The sequence below is a fragment of the Myxocyprinus asiaticus genome, chromosome 23 (genome assembly GCF_019703515.2).
Source record: "Myxocyprinus asiaticus isolate MX2 ecotype Aquarium Trade chromosome 23, UBuf_Myxa_2, whole genome shotgun sequence".
In the NCBI taxonomy this organism is placed as follows: domain Eukaryota; kingdom Metazoa; phylum Chordata; class Actinopteri; order Cypriniformes; family Catostomidae; genus Myxocyprinus; species Myxocyprinus asiaticus.
In genome coordinates, this window is record NC_059366.1 from 18,087,620 (window position 1) to 18,107,960 (window position 20,341).

Here is a 20,341-nt window from a genome sequence, read left to right on the forward strand (position 1 = left end):
GTGGATCTCATCTTTGTATACACATTACATGGAACTACTTTTACTCAACATGCAGTGAGGGGATCTCGGTGCTGAACTTCTTCCCCACTATTCCACTCAATCACTGGTGAGTTAAATATGAAAATGTATCTGCCGGTAGCTCACCACAAACATTTTTATGGGGCGGTCAAACAATTCTCATTCCATTCAAACGCTTCCGAATGCGGGATACCGGAAACGCAAGCTCATTCAAATACATTTGTACAATGCTGCGTACCAAAGCTCAAGTTTGGTGAACTCTGAACTGTAAATCTGCATGACGAGAGGACGCGAGACCAAAAGACGATCAAATGTCACACACTGACCTCTTGGCTCGATTCAAAGAATACATATTTCAAAGCTGTGTGTTTTCATTGTTGCTGGAAAGTGAGTAGACAACATTTTTAATATAATATTATTTGTTATTTGTGAAGTGTTATTTACTAAAACCAGAAGCTCTCCCCATGACTTCATATCCTGGTCTGTTGCATTGTCTGAAAATATGTGCATGCTCAAAGTCAAGTGTGACCACCCCTTTAGTCGCATAGTGCAAAATATGGCCATATATCCAAGTGATTAAAGCGCATTGTCAAGGTTTGTCATACAGAGTAAAAGGTCGATCCTCAGATTTGAGAATATCAAGATTGTTCAAATGAAGATAGCGATGCGTCCCAAAATCATTATTTTAACCCAGTTCAACAGACAACACAACAATATTTGTAATATTTGAGAATAGGGAATGACCGACATTTACAGAGTTTTGTTGTATTTAAACCTAGCTTCTTTTCATGTTAGGTTAATTTTATGTTAGATAATAGTTCTCACAACAAAAAACATGGGAATTGTGCATGTAATGTTTAAAAAGAGAGACATGGGTCATCAAAGTGTACCTAATTAAACAAAAACGGCATACGGATTGCTTGTGTTTGTGTGCAACTCACCCTGGTCTGCGGTAGCAGTTGTGCGACCTGTCCCTGTCAAACTCGTCATCTTTGTCTGATTCCTCTGACGATGTTGAGGAAAGGTCATCACGTCGACTGTAGTCAGGCTGGAAGGGAACGGTTGGTGAGAAGACTGCGGGTGTGCCGGGTGCACTGAACACTGAGCATGATGGGTAATGGGAAGGATCATCACTGATGACAGACAACAGGTCCATCTCTGTCTCCTCCAGGAACTTCAACAGCCAGTGAGAGCCAACAGTCAGAACATCTAGCCATCTATTCATTTGTTTATCTCTCCTAAATGATTCATGTGTCTTTAACCAAACAAGTGAATCTCATGGAAACATCATGCCTGTTACATTTCACACCAAAAATCAAAAGATAAAAAATAAAATAAAAAATAATAATAATAGAGAATTACATTTTGCATAAAGAAAATGATGCCTATTTTAGGACCATTGTGATTTTTTTTGCAGTTTGAATTTATATTTTCATGACAATTAAGCACATTTTCTCCCCAAATTCTCACTACTTTAATGCATCCTGACGTTTAAGCCCCTTTTTGTAATTCCTGTTATTCTCAATGGTGAATAGGTTCTCATTACTGTAATACAATAAAATGTTTTTCAATTAATTTAGCATAAATTGAATGCAGTACAACAAATTCTACCGTGCTCTATAAACACTTCACAATTTAAATTTTTTTTTTTTTTAACAGAACAGTAATGAGAAAATTATATTTTTTCTGCATTAAGATAATGATAATTTGGAAGGGACTGGGTGCTGTCATGAAAATAATGTCAATGTCAATGTAATAATGTCAAAAAAATCTTAGGGATAGTTCACAGAAAAATTCTGTTATAATTTACTCACTCTCTTATTGTTTAAAAACTGTAGGGACACAGAAGGATATGTTAGGCAGAAAGCTGCATCAGTCACCATTCACTTTCATTACATCTTTTTTCCATACAATAAAAGTGAATGGTGATTGAGACATTTTGCCTAACATTTCCTTTTGTGTTCCACAGAAGCAAGTAAGTTATATGGGTTTGAAACAACATTAGGGTGTGTAAATGATGACAGATTTTTTTTGTTTGGGTGAACCATTCCTTTAATTGCCCTAAAATCAGCCTTTAAGCAACATCAATTTCTTATTTTTTCTTCCTTTTGGATTTGGGGTGAAATAACAGATATGATCTTGACAGCTTACGGGAGATTCATTTATATGCCTGTATCCATAGTATCAATGGACACTAAGCTACTTTATTGGGTCAGTCTAATAGGTAAATTACTCTAAAATTGCATTCAAATCTATGGTGGAAATCTTGCACTGCAACTGAAAGAGCAATCTGTTCTACCACTCACAAAACTACCAACCCTCACAAAACATAAATCCTTTATACATCGGTCTCTCATTTATCCCCTCAACTGAGCTTCTATCAAGAGAAAGGAATTTAAATGTGGAAGGGCACAAAGATATTTCCACTGGACACTTACTTCCAGGGCAAATCTTTTGACCATTTCATCTATTTATTTCTCTATGTATCATTCTGTCTCTGCACCTGTTTTATGTATACAAAACCTAACCTGAACTGACACCAGACTAACTGCCCTGTCATATAACCAGTGAGAACTTAAAAGAAAGCTTTTCCTTTTCCCAATTCATGCTCTCCAATAAGGCCCAGAGGAGAGAGGGATGAGAAATAAAGAGATGAAAAGATGGATAGATGACTTGGAAGGAGCAATGCAATGGACACAGATCAACTCCCATACATGCCAAGGAAACAAAAGTCCATGTTATACCAGTTATACCAACACAGCACACCAAAAGCAGCTTCAACATATAGAGTGACTGAGTGTGTGAACGAATGTGTGAGATATCAAGAGAGAAAGACAGAAAATTCTAGCTTTCAATGCTGTTGTGGTCTGAATCAGCATGCAAGAAAGCCAAAGTGAAGTTCCAAAAAAGGCTAAAATCCTTCGACCTGTAAGACGTAGGAGATTTTTGATTTGGTTTGAAAAAGTAGAAATTAGTGATTTAATACCCTGAGGTTTCCATGCACAGACAAATAATATATGAGATTCAAAGATGATTTGGAGATTTGATTTGGATAATTTTTCTCCAGTACCTTGAATACAGAGCCAGCTGGACTTGGGATTGGGTTTGGGGTTTCCAAAGCAACACTACCCATCTTAAACACAAACATATTAATAAAAAACCCATCCCAAAATGAAACCTTTAGCTACTCAGTATGCAAATGTACCTGTTCAACAGAATCCACACTTAATTAAAATGTGTGTGCTTAAGTGTGGCTTTCATTAAGTAGCTTTTTAAATGAGTGAAGCATTTTTATTATGAGTATTTTTAGAGCAAAGCTTCATGACTTCGAGATTAGTTTTGTTCAAAACAAGATGGAACATTAGAATGATGACATATAGGTGCATAATGCACTGAAATGAACAAATATTCACAGACAGGAACACACACAGATGTAGGCATGCACACTACCGTATCAATGTTAAAGGTAACCCTTGGTGCTGGAGATGTTGCATCCACTTTTATGTCTGGCAGGTCGTCCCTTGAGAAACAGAGTCAATGAACAAACTAAGCAAATCTAATTCAAACACATGAACCCATCCTTGATTAACTAAGTTTGTGTTTGTGTGTATACCTGGGTCTATCTGACCTCTTGATTGCTGGTCTGCCTGTGATTGAGACGTTCATTGACTTGCTGTTGCTGGGCTTGTACCCTAAACCCCACTTGTCTTTCAATGACGCAGCCTAAAACATAAACATCCACTCAATAAATACAAAATTTCACATCCACCATTCATTTAGGCCTGTTTTACACTGCACGCGTAAGCAGTGTACATTTATTATGGCCGCGATATTAAGAGGTAACAGTATTCACACTGCCCGCAAAAGCAGTGTTGCGTGCGTTTAAGCAGTTTATATTCTGAACTTTGGGGATGGCGTTCTGTTCCATGTAAATTAATTACCAATATGATGAAAATGTGGTCAGTCATTAAATGCAGATCAAGTTTGCATAAGTTCTCAATACCTCACTCCCGATAACCATTTTTTAATTCATTAAAATAAATATTCAATGCAGTATCCCAGAAATCATATAATTTTCTATATTGAAAATGCAGATATAATGCAGCAGAAACGCTGTCAGTGTGAAAGCACAATGCAAACAGGCCTTTGAATCCATAAAGACATTCATTAGCTGTAAAAAGTGCTGAATCAAGGCTCTCTCACCCGCATGCTGGAGCGACGAAGTTTCTTGCGCACATCCCGGCGGATATCGTTGACAGCAACAGACTCCAACTGCTGATAGCGCTGGATTTCCTGATTTATAGTGCCTTCACTTGCTCCCAGTTTCCTTAAAGACAAAAAAATATATATATTTTATTTTTTTATGACCAAAACAATTGATTGAGGGACATATTTCAAACATGACTCTTAGGTTTGACCTTACTTTAGATCATCAATGACCTTGGCCTGCTCGTTGAGTTCTCTAATGTCCACCAGGCGCTTGGAAAATTTACGCCCATGAGCATCGATTATTTGGTTGCTCATGACTGCCTGTCTGCGCAGGTCAACAGACTCCTGTATGCGGGAGAGTACTATCAAAATTACACATCTAGATATGAGGCACACTTAAGGGTGGACGGTATGACCCACCCACCCACACACACACCCACCCACACAATAATAATAATATATTTTTTTAGTGCTGGAAATTCAACAAAAAAAATGACTTCTAAGCCAATAAACCATGTGAAAATGCATATTTTTTGATAATCCAGTGAATACTTTACAAATAAATGGTATTTTAGCTCATTTCATTTAATGGACACAAATGAAAAAAATCTGATTTTTATCAATACAAATGTAAAGTAATTAATAAATGATGTCTGGTTTCACATTTAACTGTGGTTTTTTTAAACACGAAAGACTTAAATACGAATATTATAAACCAGATAGTTCTCTCGAACACCTAGAAATATGCAGTTTGACTCAAAATCTCATTGGATGAGTCATTATCGAAGCCATTATAAAATAGCCAGTATATGCACAACTGTGACCACCCATCAGTTGGATTCTATATTAATGTGGCAAGTTACATAATGTGGTCCTGCCCACTCAAAATTGACCAATTATTTCTACCACAGTATAAACAGTAAAGCAAAATCTCTACTGTCGCACATTATATATGTCATACCGCCGAGCCCTTGGTACACTCATGCATAAAGAGTTGTTCCAAAATCACACAGACTGTTAAACACAGTCAGAACAAATGTGGATCATTACTGCACATCAGAGAAACAAACTCACAACACCACCCCAAAAACAAACAAAGAAAAAAAGATTATTGAAGCACAGCCAATCCATGAGAAATGGGAAATAAAATGTTTGATTGGCCACTCATTTCTCATGGACAGGAATCAGACGAGACTCATAAGCAGCAAGAAATTTTAGAATCTAGACTCCCTCGACAAATTTCAGTAAAAACCAAGAGAGCAGCACATCATTCTTGGAAAAATGCAAGGTTTTGAGTGATTCGGCTGATTTAAAAAAAGCAACTTCCACCCTGGAAGCATTTACAAAATGGAAGGAAAGAATGCAACAGAAAAAAGAGAGAAGAAAGGATTAAAAAGCAAATGGGAGCTCTGAAGTACATACACAGCCCCAGGACAGGGGTCTGGGATGTCTAGTTCGTTCTGCATTGGCAGTGGCTGGCAGGCGAACACTTCTCGACTTTAGCCGAGTGATTGCGGATGATGGAGAAATATTACGACACTCAGAAGGTGAGGAGGGAGGGGGGCTGGGGCTAAAGCCCAGAATGCTGTTCACCAGCCGCGTCCTGAACGAGAGTCTGGGACTGAGATCACCTTCAGCAAACTGTAAACATTGGCTGGTTTAAAACAAACACAGATACACACCACTACACAAACATTCAGTACAAATGATTACACATACAAAGAAGAAATGGCTCATTTCCTGTTTTGAGTACACAAATTACATTAATATACAAATGACAATGTTAAAACCAATTAAACAAAACCACAAGATTAGATTCAATAATTAGGGCTGTCAATCAGTTACATTTTTTCAACTAATTATTGTGGCCGACAAGCAACGCATTGAAGAGTCAAAAAATGTCTTTAGAAGTCAATATATTTTCTTTTATTTCCATATCATTGACCACAAGCCTATTACTTAGTCTTTTAGTTAGGGGCATAAACAGTTAATTTACGTTGATGTATTCATTGATTTTTTTTTATTAATAAATCATACCAAATTAATGGGTTAAATTGACAGCCCTAGACATAATAAAAATGTATGTTAAAAAACTGTCACAAACACAAAGACTAACACTTTGCACTGACATTAAACACAGACACAGTTAGTTAAATAAACAAAAGTGCGAGCTCTGACCATATGTATAGGGGGAGACGTGCCGTCACTCTCGTCTTCATCTGTGAGGTCAGCAACATTGACTGAGTTTAGATCTGTGATGTCATCTGTGTCCTCTTCACCCGTCAAAGATGTTAGCGTGTTACCCAGAGCATTCAGACGCTTGCCGATGTTGGGATCCATGTGCACGTCAATACCACACATCTTCCACAGAACGTTCAAGGTCCACGTCCCTGCACTGCTGCTCTCTGGAGTATACAGATGTTATCAAATACACGCACAAATCAAATTTGAAAGTTAACATGCAATAAAAATGTGCCCTTTCTTAATGCACGTTCATGGTCTTATTGAGCACGATTCACTGATGCACGTTAAGGCAAAGCAAGTGTTTGTCTTCTTGTTTGTAATCTTTCATAAAATTTAGAACTTTCTCCACTTCTGAAACAACTTCTATTTTCAATGGAAAATCCCTTAAAATCCCTCTTTTGTTTTCAAACTCCCTGGCTCCATTTTGCTATTCACAATCCAATTTACTGGATAAAATCCAGTCACACCCTACATCTTTTCTCATAGAAAATTCCTGTTTGATTTGGAAATACTTTAGATTGTGACAAAGTAAAATGGGTTGCAAACAGTGTTTATGATGATCATGTAGCTTAACTGGTAGAACAGAGTGCTATCAATGTCAAGATCATGAGTTTATTCCCATACTGTTAAAAAGTAAAGTGCAAAAGTTAAGTAAATGACTTCCATTATACACACAAGCACATGTACCTGCAGAGGCTTGACCTGTTGTTCTGGAACAAACTTCATAAGTACCATCAGGGACAACACCTGAATAGACAAATACAAGCCACATTGGAGCATTTCAGGAATTAGAGGTACATTATGGGGCCAACAACAGACGCGACTGAGTGTAAGGCATTGAGGGCTACTCACAGGAGTTCATGACCAGGTCACCTCTGATCTCAGGCTTCCAGTCATCCCAGGTTGTCTCAAAGCCCTCAGCAAATCGAATGCAAAAGTTTTTGAAATGGCCTTTGCTGACCAAAGATTCGGAGGAGCAGGCTGTTATTAGTGTACTCTCAATGGTCAATACCAGCGCTGAGCCAGTGTCAAAATCTATAGTGTGATTGGCCTATTGTACAGCAGAAACAAACAATTAACATCACTCAACCCAACCACTCATGATCAGATTTTAAAAGATGTGTATGAGAAGTGTATGAGAGATAAATCCAATAAGACAGTATTTTATACTGGCAGCTTGTCTGTATAAGGAATAAGAGTGTTTTAGTGAGCACACATCACCTGTGAGGTGCTGGTAATTGGCAGGCAGATTCCCAGGTCATTGACAGTGAGCTGCAGGAAGAGAGTACTGAAGGCCTGGACACTGCTCTGCTGTATGGCTGGCAGTTTGTCGACCACCTCTTTGGTGGCCATGTGAATATCTGAGTTCAGAGCCAAGCGCTGTTCCTTCCAGTTGTCATAGGCAGCCTTATAATTCAGCCAGAACAGCACAGCTACAACAGACCCACAAATACACAATTACAACAACAGTCACAGATGAAAAAACAGTTGAAAAAAAGCTTACTGGGGACTGACCTCTGTCAAATGCCACTGGTTGGGCAAAAACGATAGGACGGCTGAGAGTGATTAGTACCGCCTCTTTGTCAGAGCAGCTACTGATCTCCTCCTGTAGAGCATTGCGCAAGCCGATTCTTGTGCGAAAGTACGCAACCTGGTGGAAATCTGACCCCGCCTTCTCATACACCTGCAAGAGTATGTGTTATGACAATGAGCTTACATTAATAATCTTACGCCGATTGTGCTTAATAAGCTGAAATCTTATAAGGACATTTAATGCTTAAATGCCTTTCCTTTATCTGGGTGAGGTCATAAAGGCCAATTGTAGCTGCATGTAAACAACTTTTCCAGCATTCTTATCAACTTATACAATGTGCTGTGCAAATGTCTGTTTACATTTTGATGTCAAAAGCAGAGAATAACATTATTCATTTAGGTCTCATGCAATGTTCCCTCTAACTTTAGTTCTATTCAAATCCTTTTTTCTATTGAGCAGAACCTTCGGCCACCTGAGCCCATATATATATATATATATATATATATATATATATATATATATATATATATATATATATATATATATATATATATTTTATACAATGGCGGCTAAAAGTTTGGAATAATGTAAAGATTTTGCTCTTATGGAAAGAAATTGGTACTTTTATTCCTCAAAGTGGCATTCAACTGATCACAATGTATAGTCAGGACATTAATAATGTGAAAAATTACTATTACAATTTGAAAATGTTCAAACAAATGTTAAACTACTTCAAAGTGTTCTCATCAAAAAATCCTCCACAAGCAGCAATGACAGCTTTGCAGATCCTTGGCATTCTAGCTGTCAGTTTGTCCAGATACTCAGGTGACATTTCATCCCACGCTTCCTGTAGCACTTGCCATAGATGTGGCTGTCTTGTCGGGCACTTCTCACGCACCTTACAGTCTAGCTGATCCCACAAATGCTCAATGGGGTTAAGATCCATAACACTCTTTTCCAATTATCTGTTGTCCAGTGTCTGTGTTTCTTTGCCCACTTTAACCTTTTCTTTTTGTTTTTCTGTTTCAAAAGTGGCTTTTTCTTTGCAATTCTTCCCATTAGGTCTGCACTCCTGAGTCTTCTCTTTACTGCTGAACATTAAACTGCCGTTGAGCAGGCAGAATTCAATGAAGCTGTCAGCTGAGAACATGTGAGGCATCTATTTCTCAAACTAGAGACTCTGATGTACTTATCCTCTTGTTTAGTTGTACATCTGGCCTTCCACATCTCTTTCTGTCCTTGTTAGAGCCAGTTGTCCTTTGTCTTTGAAGACTGTAGCGTACACCTTTATATTAATTCTTCCTTTTTTGGCAATTTCAAGCATTGTATAGCCTTCATTCCTCAAATCAATGATCGCCTGATGAGTTTCTAGAGAAAGCGGATTCTTTTTTGCCATTTTTGACCTAATATTTACCTTAAGACATGCCAGTCTATTGCACATGGTGGCAACTCAAAAACAAACACAAAGGTTAGGTTAGGGGTTACGGTTAAAAAAACCAAATAGCTTTCAGCTCTGTTTGATACAATGGCAAGTGATTTTCTAGTACCAAATTAGCAATTTAGCATGATTACTCAAGGATAAGTTGTTGGAGTGCTGGCTGCTGGAAATGGGGCCTGTCTAAATTTGATCAGAAATGACTTTTTTCAAATAGTGATGGTGCTGTTTTTTACATCAGTAATGTCCTGACTATACTTTGTGATCAGTTGAATGCCACTTTGGTGAATTAAAGTACCAATTTCCTTCTGAAACAGCAAAAATCTCTACATTATTCCAAACATTTGGCCACCAGTATACAAGTCAGAAGTTTACATTCACCTTAGCCAAATACTTTTAAACTCAGTTTTCCACAATTCCTAACATTTAATCATAGCAAACATTCCCCATCTTAGGTCAGTTAGGATCACTACTTTATTTTAAGAATGTGAAATGTCAGAATAATAGTAGAGAGAATTATTTATTTCAGCTTTTATTTCTTTCATCACATTCCCAGTGGCTCATAAGTTTACATACACTTTGTTAGTAGTTGGTAGCATTGCCTTTAATTTGTTTAACTTGGGTCAAACATTTTAGGTAGCCTTCCACAAGCTTCTCACAATAAGTTGCTGGAATTTTGGCCCATTCCTCCAGACAGAACTGGTGTAACCTAGTCAGGTTTGTAGGCCTCCTTGCTCGCACATGGTTTTTCAGTTCTGGCCACAAATTTTCTATCAGATTGAATTCAGGGCTTTGTGATGGCCACTCCAATACCATGACTTTGCTGTCATTAAGCCATTTTGCCACAACTTTGGAGGTATGCTTGGTGTCATTGTCCATTTGGAAGATCCATTTGCTACCGAGCTTTAACTTCATGGCTGATGTCTTGAGATTCGCTTCAATATATCCACATAATTTTCCTTCCTTATGATGCCATCTATTTTGTGAAGTGCATCAGCCTCTCCTGCAGCAAAGCACACCCACAACATGATGCTGCCACCCCCATGCTTCACGGTTGGGATGGTGTTCTTCAGCTTGCAAGACTCACACTTTTTCCTCCAAACATAACGATGGCCATTATTGTCAAACAGTTAAATTTTTGTTTCATCAGACCAGAGGACATTTCACCAAAAAGTAAGATCTTTGTCCCCATGTGCACTTGCAAACTGTAGTCTGGCTCTTTTATGATGGTTCTGGAGCAGTGGCTTCTTCCATGCTGAGCAGCCTTTCAGGTTATGTCGATACAGGACTCGTTTTACTGTAGATATAGATACTTGTCTACCTGTTTCCTCCAGCATCTTCACAAGGTCCTTTGCTGTTGTTCTGGGATTGATTTGCACTTTTCGCACCAAACTACGTTCATCTCTAGGAAACAGAATGTGTCTACTTCCTGCATGGTCCCATGGTGTTTATACATGTGTACTATTGTTTGTTCAGATGAACGTGGTACATTCAGGCATTTGGAAATTGCTCCCAAGAATGAACCAGACGTGTAAAATAGTTTTTCTGAGGTCTTGGCTGATTTCTTTTGATTTTCATATGATGTCAAGCAAAGAGGCACTGAGTTTAAACATAGGCCTTAAAATACATCCATAGGTACACCTCCAATTGACTCCAATTAGCCAATTGTTTACAGACAAATTGTTTCACATTTAATTGACTATATCACAATTCCAGTGGGTCAGAAGTTTACATACACTAAGTTAACTGTGCCTTTATGTAGCTTGGAAAATTCCAGAAAATTATGTCAAGCCTTTAGACAATTAGCCTCTGATAGGAGGTGAACTGAATTTGAGGTGTACCTTTGGTTGTATTTTAAGGCCTACCTTCAAACTCTGTGCCTTTTTGCTTGACATCATGGGAAAATCAAAAGAATTGTGGACCTCCACAATTCTGGTTCATCCTTGAGAGCAGTTTCCAAATGCCTGAAGGTACCACGTTCATCTGTACAAACAATAGAACGCAAGTATAAACACCATGGGACCACGCAGCCATCGTACCGCTCAGGAAGGAGACACATCCTATCTCCTAGAGATGAACGTAGTTTGGTGCAAAAAGTGTAAATCAATCCCAGAACAACAGAAAAGGACCTTGTGAAGATGCTGGAGGAAACGGCTATAGTCTGGCTTTTTTATTGTGGTTTTGGAGCACTGGTGTCTTCCTTGCTGAGCAGCCTTTCAGGTTATGTCGATATAGGACTCGCTTTCCTGTGGATCTATATGAAAGGCAGCTCAGCAAGGAAGAAGCCAGTGCTCCAAAACCGCAATAAAAAAGCAAGACTACAGTTTGCAAGTGCACATGGGGACAAAGATCTTACTTTTTGGAGAAATGTCCTCTGGTCTGATGAAACATATAGTCAGACTTTTGAATAAGCAGATTAATGATAGTTATTAGCATATTGGTGAGCATGTAAATGCACTCAATGAGCCTCTCATAGTGTTCTGAAATGTTGATTTGTGTGCAGATATGCTCCACCTGGTGAAAATCTGACCCAGTCTCATGCACTCGCAAACAAAAGTTTCATGACAGTAACAAATAACTTAGAGCTTGTTTGCATAACAAAAAACATTTCTTCAAGTTGTATGAGGACTACCTGAAGTTTGACGATTTGGCCCAGGGCCAAGTTGAGATCCACTTGACACTTCCCAAACAGCTTCAAATAGCTACTTCCTGTGGGTGTGGTCTTGCACTGAACCCGATTGGACAGTTCAAGCTCAATCCAGCCCGTTTCAAAGCGAACAGCCCTCATAGAGGGAGTGGTGGCAGTCATTTGAATCCCCTAAAATAAAAAGCAGCATTTTGTTACTAAAAAGCTCTTTAGAATTCACCTTAATTAATAAACACAATTTATGGAGGTCCATACTTTAAATGTCAGGTTAATAGAATAAAGCAGGACTTTAGGTTTGTCCCCGTCTGTTGACACATCGTGTTCATTCCAGAGTGGGATGGGCTGTTCTCCTCCTAAAGAAACACACACATTTCACACAGGTCACATTTCTCAAACTCACGCCATTGGTTGAGTCAATGTTGCCATGTCGGGCTGGTCGGAATGTTTAAACATGCAATGACTTGATAGAACCACAGAGACACAATGTTTACAATTTTCGAGGGAATCAACAAAGCAATGGGCCTACTTACAGTTGAAGAAAGTATTTTTTGTGTGAAACCTTTTTCTGTGTTAAAATACTTTCTCCTATCCCAGCTTAATATGCAGAGACAACTATAAGCAAGCCATTCATAGGTTAATTTTCTTGAACAGTAAACACTGAGTCTCTGTGGCGCTATGAAAATTGATTTGCTTGTTTTGAGCGACCCGTCTCATACGTAACAACGACTCGACCAATGCCGTGGGTTGGGGGTGGGACTATCCGTCTGTCTGATCAACGGCAGTTTGATTGCTGGTGTTTTCAGAGATCTGTTTTGTAAACAATGTTTTTTTTTTTTGCAATTCTGTTTGGTAGCACGGAAATTACACACTTCAACTTTAACAGAAAAACAAAAACCTAAATTAGACTAGACAGCAAACCCTGTGCGTGAGCACAGCAAAGTGCCGTTATGCATTTCACAAGCAAAAAGGGCATTTACACAGAAGCAAAATCAGCCAGCAAGGGTCGGAGAAAGGATGGAAAACTGTCATGAAAAACAAAACAAAAATTATGCAAAAATCTTTAGATATATTTATCTATAATTATTATTATCATATGACCCTATGAACATGTATTTACGCTGTTTTGCAGCCTAGGGCTGAACAAAACAAAAATTCTAATTGCGATAATTTTGAAAAACATTTTTATTTGAACTGCAGCGATTTGAACTGCAATATGATAAACATAAAACAAAAAATGTGTGATTCCTTTTAAACAAACTTAACCCATGTTTTGCCCATGTGCTACTGCCGACCGGAAATACTGTTCTAGAAAGAGTGTTCACACATGTTCAAAAGAACCAAACTAAATAAATAAATAAAATAGTCAATCACATTGCATCTGTCTGCTTTGTAAAAAAAAGCACAAAAGCAAATTTTTGTCCAATTTGAGAAAGGGTCAGTTCACATTTCATCATAATTTTTTTGAAACCCAGTCAACTTTAATATTATATTACTGCAATGATTATAATGATAAAGGGTTAACTCAACCAAAAATGAAAATTCTCTCATGATTTACTCACCGTCATGCCATCCCAGATGTGTATGATTTTATTTCTTCTGCAGAACACAAATGAAGATTTATAGAAGAATTATTTTAGCTCTGTTGGTCTTATTTTCACCCACACCTATCATATCGATTCAGGAGATATGGATTTAACCACCAGAGTCATCTGGAGTACTTTTATTTTGCCCTTATGTGTATTTTGGAGCTTAAAATATTTTGGCACCCATTCACTTGCACTGTATGGACCTACAGAGCTAAAATATTCTTTGAAAAATCTTCAATTGTGTTCAGCAGATAAAAAAGTTATATACATCTGGGATGGCATGAGGGTGATTAAATGATGTGAGAATTTTCATTTTTGGGTGAACTATCCCTTTAAGAAATTATTATAGAATAATATTATTGTAATAACTATTATTACTATAATAATTTATTATTATTATTATTCAATAATAATTTCTTTCTTTAATAATTTCTTAACTTGCTTTGAAAACTGAAGGGACAGAAGTTTCTGTTGTTTGTAATTGAGCTGACAACAGCCTTTTTGTTTTTTCTCCCCAATTTGTAATGCCCAATTCCCAGTGTGCTCTAAGTCCTCGTGGTGGCATAGTGACTTGCCTCAATCCAGGTGGCAGAGGATGAATCTTAGTTGCCTACGTGTCTGAGACCGTCATCCTGAGCATCTTATCATGTGGCTTGTTGAACGCGTTACCGTGGAGACATAGCACGTGTGGAGGCTTCACACCATCCACTGCGGCATCCATGCACAACTCACCACGTGCCCCACTGAGAGCGAACCACATTATGGCGACCACGAGGAGGTTACCCCATGTGACTCTACCCTCCCTAGCAACCTGGCCAATTTGTTTGCTTAGGAGACCTGGCGACAACAGCCTTTTAATGCAGTGAAATGCTCTCATCTATCTTGCTGTCAACAAAAACCCACTCTCATGGGGTTATTTTAAATGTATATAGTAAATTGTAGCAGCCAAACATAAAGGTATGTGCAATTACACAAATGTGCAATTCAAGTAAACTGGGGCGCTTTAAATGATGCGCTCAACGCTCGTTAGCACACACAGCACATCTGTCACTCAGGGCAGCAGATAGACAGAATTTGTGTGTATGGAGCACAGAACCACTCTGAAACCACATGTGTAATACACTGATCCTGCTTACATGCATTTTAAAAAAACACTATATTCTACAGACAAAACAGCCATGCACATACTGTAAGCGCACCACAGCGGGCAGCACATTGAGACTATTTATTTGTTTAATCCAATTGCAGCCCTTGCAGTCTGAAAATCACAATGGGTCATTTCGCGATTTTACCTCGGTTAATCGTTCAGCCCACTTGTTGTCTTGATTTAGAGTGCCCTCCATGACATCTTACCTGACACTTTCTGGATGACCTCATTGACCTCCTTCATGAAGACCTTCTGTAGGAAGACTAGGTGGTTGAGCAAATCTGTGGTCAAGTTGTGTTCAAAAGAGCCAATCTAAAAATGAAAAAGCCAGTATGAAACCAGCGAGCTTCATTACAACCAAATTCATGTGTTATACTGAAACAATCTTCATGTCAGATAAGAGACAATCTTCAATCTTCATATAATTAATGTGAGTGATAATCAACCACAGCATTTAGATACAGTTGGATTTTGCAGAGAGAAGTCAAATGGCACACCTCAGCCACACAGTGCAAGTAGTTTCCCTGCAGATAGCTGCTGTATTCTGGGGCCCAGGCAGTGTCGCTGTGGCCCTCGTGCTCCTGTATGATGTACTGTCCTGATATGGTGACAGGAGGCAGGTTCAGGCTGGCGGTGGGGGGCATGGCCGACACATCCACAGGGGAAACCTTTGACTGGAAACACAGCTTGTGATTGGGCAGCTCAAAAGTAAAGCGTGTCTGAGCACCTGTGAGGGGAGACCTTTGTTAACAAATGAAACAACTAAGTATGACTATATGACAAAGCCCTTTATTATATATTTTTTTTAATCTCCCTTCTCTGTATGAGGGACATCTGGATACCTGTCATGCCATGACTCTTCATACGGCCCATCTTGTATTCTGCTTTGAGAGAGGGCAACAGAGCGGCACCAAAAGTGATACCGTCCAGCATTGCACTGAACTTCAACACGATTGGCTTCTTCTCCAATCCCTCGGGCAGCTGAGGAAACTCAATGGCCTCCACTGGAATTTGATTGACACTCACTTCAGAGGGCTGTGGAGTAGGCGTGTCTTCTCTGTTGGGAGGTGGGCTGATATAAACAGATTTAGATTCATTATGACTTCGACTTAATTAGAACTTGAGAAGTGCAGAGAACTCACATGTTGGAGGGTTGCCGAATGAGGTCCGAAATCTGTTTAGAGAGCTGGTGTGAGCTGCGCACCATCATGCTGTGCAGTGTTGCAGGGTGTTGCGGGATGTTGATGAAGATGGCACCCACTTTAAATAAAGCAGCGTTATTGGTCTTCAGTCCACGCTGAGCACTATATAAAGCATGGGACTTTGCAATGTTACACTTCACCACCGTCCTAACACACACACATACACAAACAAAAGAGACATTACAACTGCCTATTTAGATATCATGTCTTGGACACAACACTCAGCCATCACATATACGAAAACAATGGCTTAAAAGAAATGAAACATGACAGACTTCAGAAAATGTACAAATCATGTGTTTATGTGGCTGGAAAGAGGCCTTTAAGATGTGGGAACTGCAAGCAAATCAAGATGGATTAGTGGAAGAGTGTGGCAAGGGAGAGCTTCAGCCTCAGACGGCCAGTGGACTGTTCACAGTCTGATGCATATTGCACACAAAACTGGCAAATATTTGCCAAAAATCACAAGCTCCAATCTGACCTGACTAATATGCAACTTCCAGGAGTCAGGGAGCACAGATTTTTATCTGTCTGCCAGGAAACAAAGTCGTGTTTGCACGAAACTGGAGTGCTGCAGGGAGCACTTTTAAAGAAGAATTTAAATCACTGAATTTGACAGTTTGTGAGTTTTGTGGCATCAAATACTTAAAGGTGCAGTCAGTAATTTTTTCCCCATTAAAAAAAGTTTTACTAAGAAATTAATTGTAATTTTGAAACATGTATAAAATCATGATCACTCACATGAGATGAGGACTCTAGTCATATCAGTAACCTTATAAAAGCCGTTTTATTCTACATGGGACAGGGGTGCCCTCATGGGGGCTGCCATTTTAGAATAATTGGACATTTCATTCTTGGATTAAATGAATCATGGCTGATTGTAAATAGTGAATTTCTATAGTGGCAACTGTAACTGAAAACTATTGATTTTGAATAATGCTGCATCCACGCCACAAGGCGTCACTGTAAGTCCAAGATGACACGAGCAAAATGTTACTGAGTGCACCTTTAAAATGATATTTAGAAAGGAAAACTAGCTATCTGTGAACAGAATTGTATATTTTTTCTTTGTTTTTAAGTTATGTCTGAGAAATAATCATTACTTTCAAAGGGACAGAAATAAAAATATATACACACATTTTCTACTAATCTCTATACAATCCTTCCCAAAAACTTTTTTGCCATTATTTAAACGAGTTTGTTCCATGCCGGTCCATATAAGGTTAATGCACCTTTTCAAGATTTTATTAATTTCCATGACTTTTCCAGGCCTGGAAACCACATTTTAATTATTCTTTGATATTTGCAGGTTTTCCATGATTGTGGGAACATGTCTCTCATTCTAGCAACATCGATTATAGATTAACCTGCACTTAAATGTGATGTAAATAACAAAACAAGCTGTGGTTTGTTGCTTTATGTGTCAGACATATGATCTCTTCCTGTCTCCAGTAAGTGGGCAGTTCTTGACCAGAATAACCTGCAAAGTGGACCACACTTCATGCCAATAGTAAAAGTCTGGCTCTGTGAGACTAGGCAAGGGTAAACAAGTGTATCACAAAATAATGATGAAAATGTCTCCAGTATTTACATGTATCCCCCTGACAAAACATTAATAAATTAAATATGATTTAACAAAGAATGTCATGAGGAGGTCATTATGGTTTCACAGACCACTGTTTGAAGTAGGACATTAAAGGATGCTTGTGAAGCATTTATATGAGAGGGCTTTGGAGTGCTAAAGTGGAATTTCATGGTTTTAAGAATGACGAAGGCATATGAAGAGGACTGTGAAAGACAAATATCATGAGATGTTATGAGTGGTTATGGAGGACAGGAAAGGATTACTGAGGAACTTTTAAACATACAGGAACTCCTGCTTTGTTGTGCTGGTTGGTGAGGTTGGAAAATCCTCTAGTCTGCCAGTGAGAGAGGCAGAGAAAACAAAAGATGACAGACCGAGAGGAGAGAAGAGACGTTGAAAAAGAAAGGTAGAAGAAGGGAAAGTTACCCACAGAGAAACATTTAAAAAACAGTCATGCATTCGGTGATACATCTGTACTGAAAAATATATTTGAGGAAAGAATAATCAAAGTAAAAAAAATAATCAAAGCTGTGAAAGAAAACAAAATGAAAGTGCTGCCGTAGCTGCAAAAAAGAAGAAAACAGAATGTAAGAGAACATCAACAAAAGACTGAAATTTTTTTTTTAAATCTGAAAACAGAGTATGCAGAGGATAAAGTTCATTTCAAGTTCAAAATAACTGGTTTCACTTCAAGGGTTAAAGACTGCAACTGGGGGGCCTGGGTAGCTCAGCGAATATTGACGCTGACTACCACCTCTGGAGTCGCAAGTTTGAAGCCAGGGCATGCTGAGTGACTCCAGCCAGGTCTCCTAAGCAACCAAATTGGCCCGGTTGCAAGGGAGGGTAGAGTCACATGGGGTAACCTCCTCATGGTTGCTATAATGTGTGGTTCATGCTCTCGGTGGGGTGCGTGATGAGCTGTGCGTGGATGCCGCGGATAATAGCGTGAAGCCTCCACACGCGCTACGTCTCCACGGTAACGCGCTCAACAAGCCACATGATAAGATGCGCGGATTGACGGTCTCAGATGCGGAGGCAACTGAGATTCGTCCTCCGCCACCCAGATTGAGGCAAGTCACTATGCCACCACGAGGACTTAGAGCGCATTGGGAATTAGGCATTCCAAATTGGGGAGAAAAGGGGAGAGACAAAAAAAAAAAAAGAAAAAAGAATGCAGCTTGAATTACAGAGGCTGTATCCCTAAACCTATTGAGCTGTATATTGACTGATTCGGACCGCTCTGCATAGGCAGAAACTCTATTAACAGTCACTCTTGTGAAGCGCAAAAGAGATTTGCTACATTTAGTGGATTCTAAGTGAAGGATGTCAATAGCACACATCATTCCGGTCCAAAGCACAAAAAGTGCGAGTTACAAATATTCGGGTGTGAGCCTATGATGCCTTAAAATGCTCTCTAAATAGGTAGCTCACTAAGTTTTGGCAGAAAGTACGAATTTGAGGTTGGAGTAGAATTTAGGTAAAGGTGGGCACTGATAATTGTTAAAGCAGTCAGATGGTGCTGAGTCTGGCAATAAAGGAGTTACTGACTGTATGTCTGGAGTGAATCCTTCCAGAAGCACAATGTTCACACATCCGATGTGAGCCGAGGCGCAAGTCTCAGTCATTTTTTGATGGAGGATGTCTGCAGGAGAAGAGAAGGCATGAATAAATATTCAACAGTGTGTTTGTTAGCTTAAAGAATGTTTTTTAATTTTAAAGAGTGTGAACGTGATCATATTACCCTTCATTTTCTCCTTTAAAGTAAAACTGCCGTGTATTTTCTTAAGCTCCGCCTCCATGGTCAGTCCTCCAATGTCTGCTTCCAGGTGTGTGCGGTTCACCATGCCAACACCAAACACAATCAGCGTAACGTGCTGGGGCTCAGAGCTCACCAAGCTCCGCCTACGACCCAGTCGACTGGGTGGTGTCTCGCCCTCCGATTCAAACACCAATCGACAAGGAGGATCCACAGGGCTCCGCCCACCTTTTAACAGTAGAATGAATTAATGTTACATTTATATAGTGCTTTTCTGACACTACAATCAAAGCGCTTTACACAGTGAACAGGGGACTCTCCTCAACCACCACCAGTGTGCAGCATCCACCTGAATAATGCGACAGCAGCCATAGTGCGCCAGTACGCTCCCCACACACTAACTAATGGTGGAGAGGAGAGAGTAGAGTTATAGAGCCAATTAATGGATGGGGATTATTAGGAAGCCATGATTGATAAGGGCCAATGGGGGGAATTTGGCCAGGACACCGGGGTTACACCCCTACATATTTCGAGAAGTGTCCTGGGATTTTTAATGACCACAGAGAGTCAGGACCTCGATTTAACGTCTCATCTGAAGGACGGTGTCTTTTTACAGTATAGTGTCCCCATCACTATACTGGGGCATCAGGACCTATACAGTCCACAGGGTGAGCACCCACTTCTGGAATCCCTAATACCTCTTCCAGCAGCAACCTTAGTTTCCCCAGGAGGTCTCCCATCCAGGTACTGACTAGGCTCAGACCTGCTTAGCTTCAGTAGGCAACCAGTCTTGAGCTACAGGGTGATATGGCTGCTGGCTTATAGAATAGGCAAGTTTGGGCCAAAGTAAAATATATTATAGTGGCTGATAGGGTGAATGATAAAATACTAAATAGCCTAGGATATCATCACAAAACATTTCATTTCATGCCTTGCCCAGACTTATCCTCACAGTTCGGAGACAATTCAACAGTTTTA

General features: G+C 39.3%; 1 protein-coding gene across 5 annotated transcripts in view; it reads right to left on the reverse strand.

Annotated features, from left to right (window-relative positions):
* Window positions 1–20,341, reverse strand: part of LOC127413818 (transmembrane protein KIAA1109 homolog) — an 85,455-nt gene that overhangs the window by 17,909 nt on the left and 47,205 nt on the right. Inside the window, exons 47-67 of one of the 5 annotated variants that reach the window (XM_051651233.1) lie at window positions 19,349–19,591; window positions 19,156–19,249; window positions 17,891–17,941; window positions 15,963–16,169; window positions 15,663–15,892; window positions 15,318–15,547; window positions 15,027–15,132; window positions 12,343–12,440; window positions 12,073–12,258; window positions 7,987–8,155; window positions 7,693–7,904; window positions 7,324–7,522; window positions 7,159–7,218; window positions 6,406–6,632; window positions 5,650–5,868; window positions 4,442–4,572; window positions 4,222–4,345; window positions 3,632–3,741; window positions 3,469–3,538; window positions 3,089–3,151; window positions 960–1,192 (exon numbers count right to left, since the gene is read on the reverse strand). In XM_051651233.1, the coding sequence (XP_051507193.1) occupies window positions 960–1,192; window positions 3,089–3,151; window positions 3,469–3,538; window positions 3,632–3,741; window positions 4,222–4,345; window positions 4,442–4,572; window positions 5,650–5,868; window positions 6,406–6,632; window positions 7,159–7,218; window positions 7,324–7,522; window positions 7,693–7,904; window positions 7,987–8,155; window positions 12,073–12,258; window positions 12,343–12,440; window positions 15,027–15,132; window positions 15,318–15,547; window positions 15,663–15,892; window positions 15,963–16,169; window positions 17,891–17,941; window positions 19,156–19,249; window positions 19,349–19,591 (3,262 nt within the window). The remainder of the gene's footprint in view (window positions 1–959; window positions 1,193–3,088; window positions 3,152–3,468; window positions 3,539–3,631; window positions 3,742–4,221; window positions 4,346–4,441; window positions 4,573–5,649; window positions 5,869–6,405; window positions 6,633–7,158; window positions 7,219–7,323; window positions 7,523–7,692; window positions 7,905–7,986; window positions 8,156–12,072; window positions 12,259–12,342; window positions 12,441–15,026; window positions 15,133–15,317; window positions 15,548–15,662; window positions 15,893–15,962; window positions 16,170–17,890; window positions 17,942–19,155; window positions 19,250–19,348; window positions 19,592–20,341) is intronic. The other 4 variants (XM_051651234.1, XM_051651236.1, XM_051651235.1 and 1 more) reach the window with 4 other exon arrangements.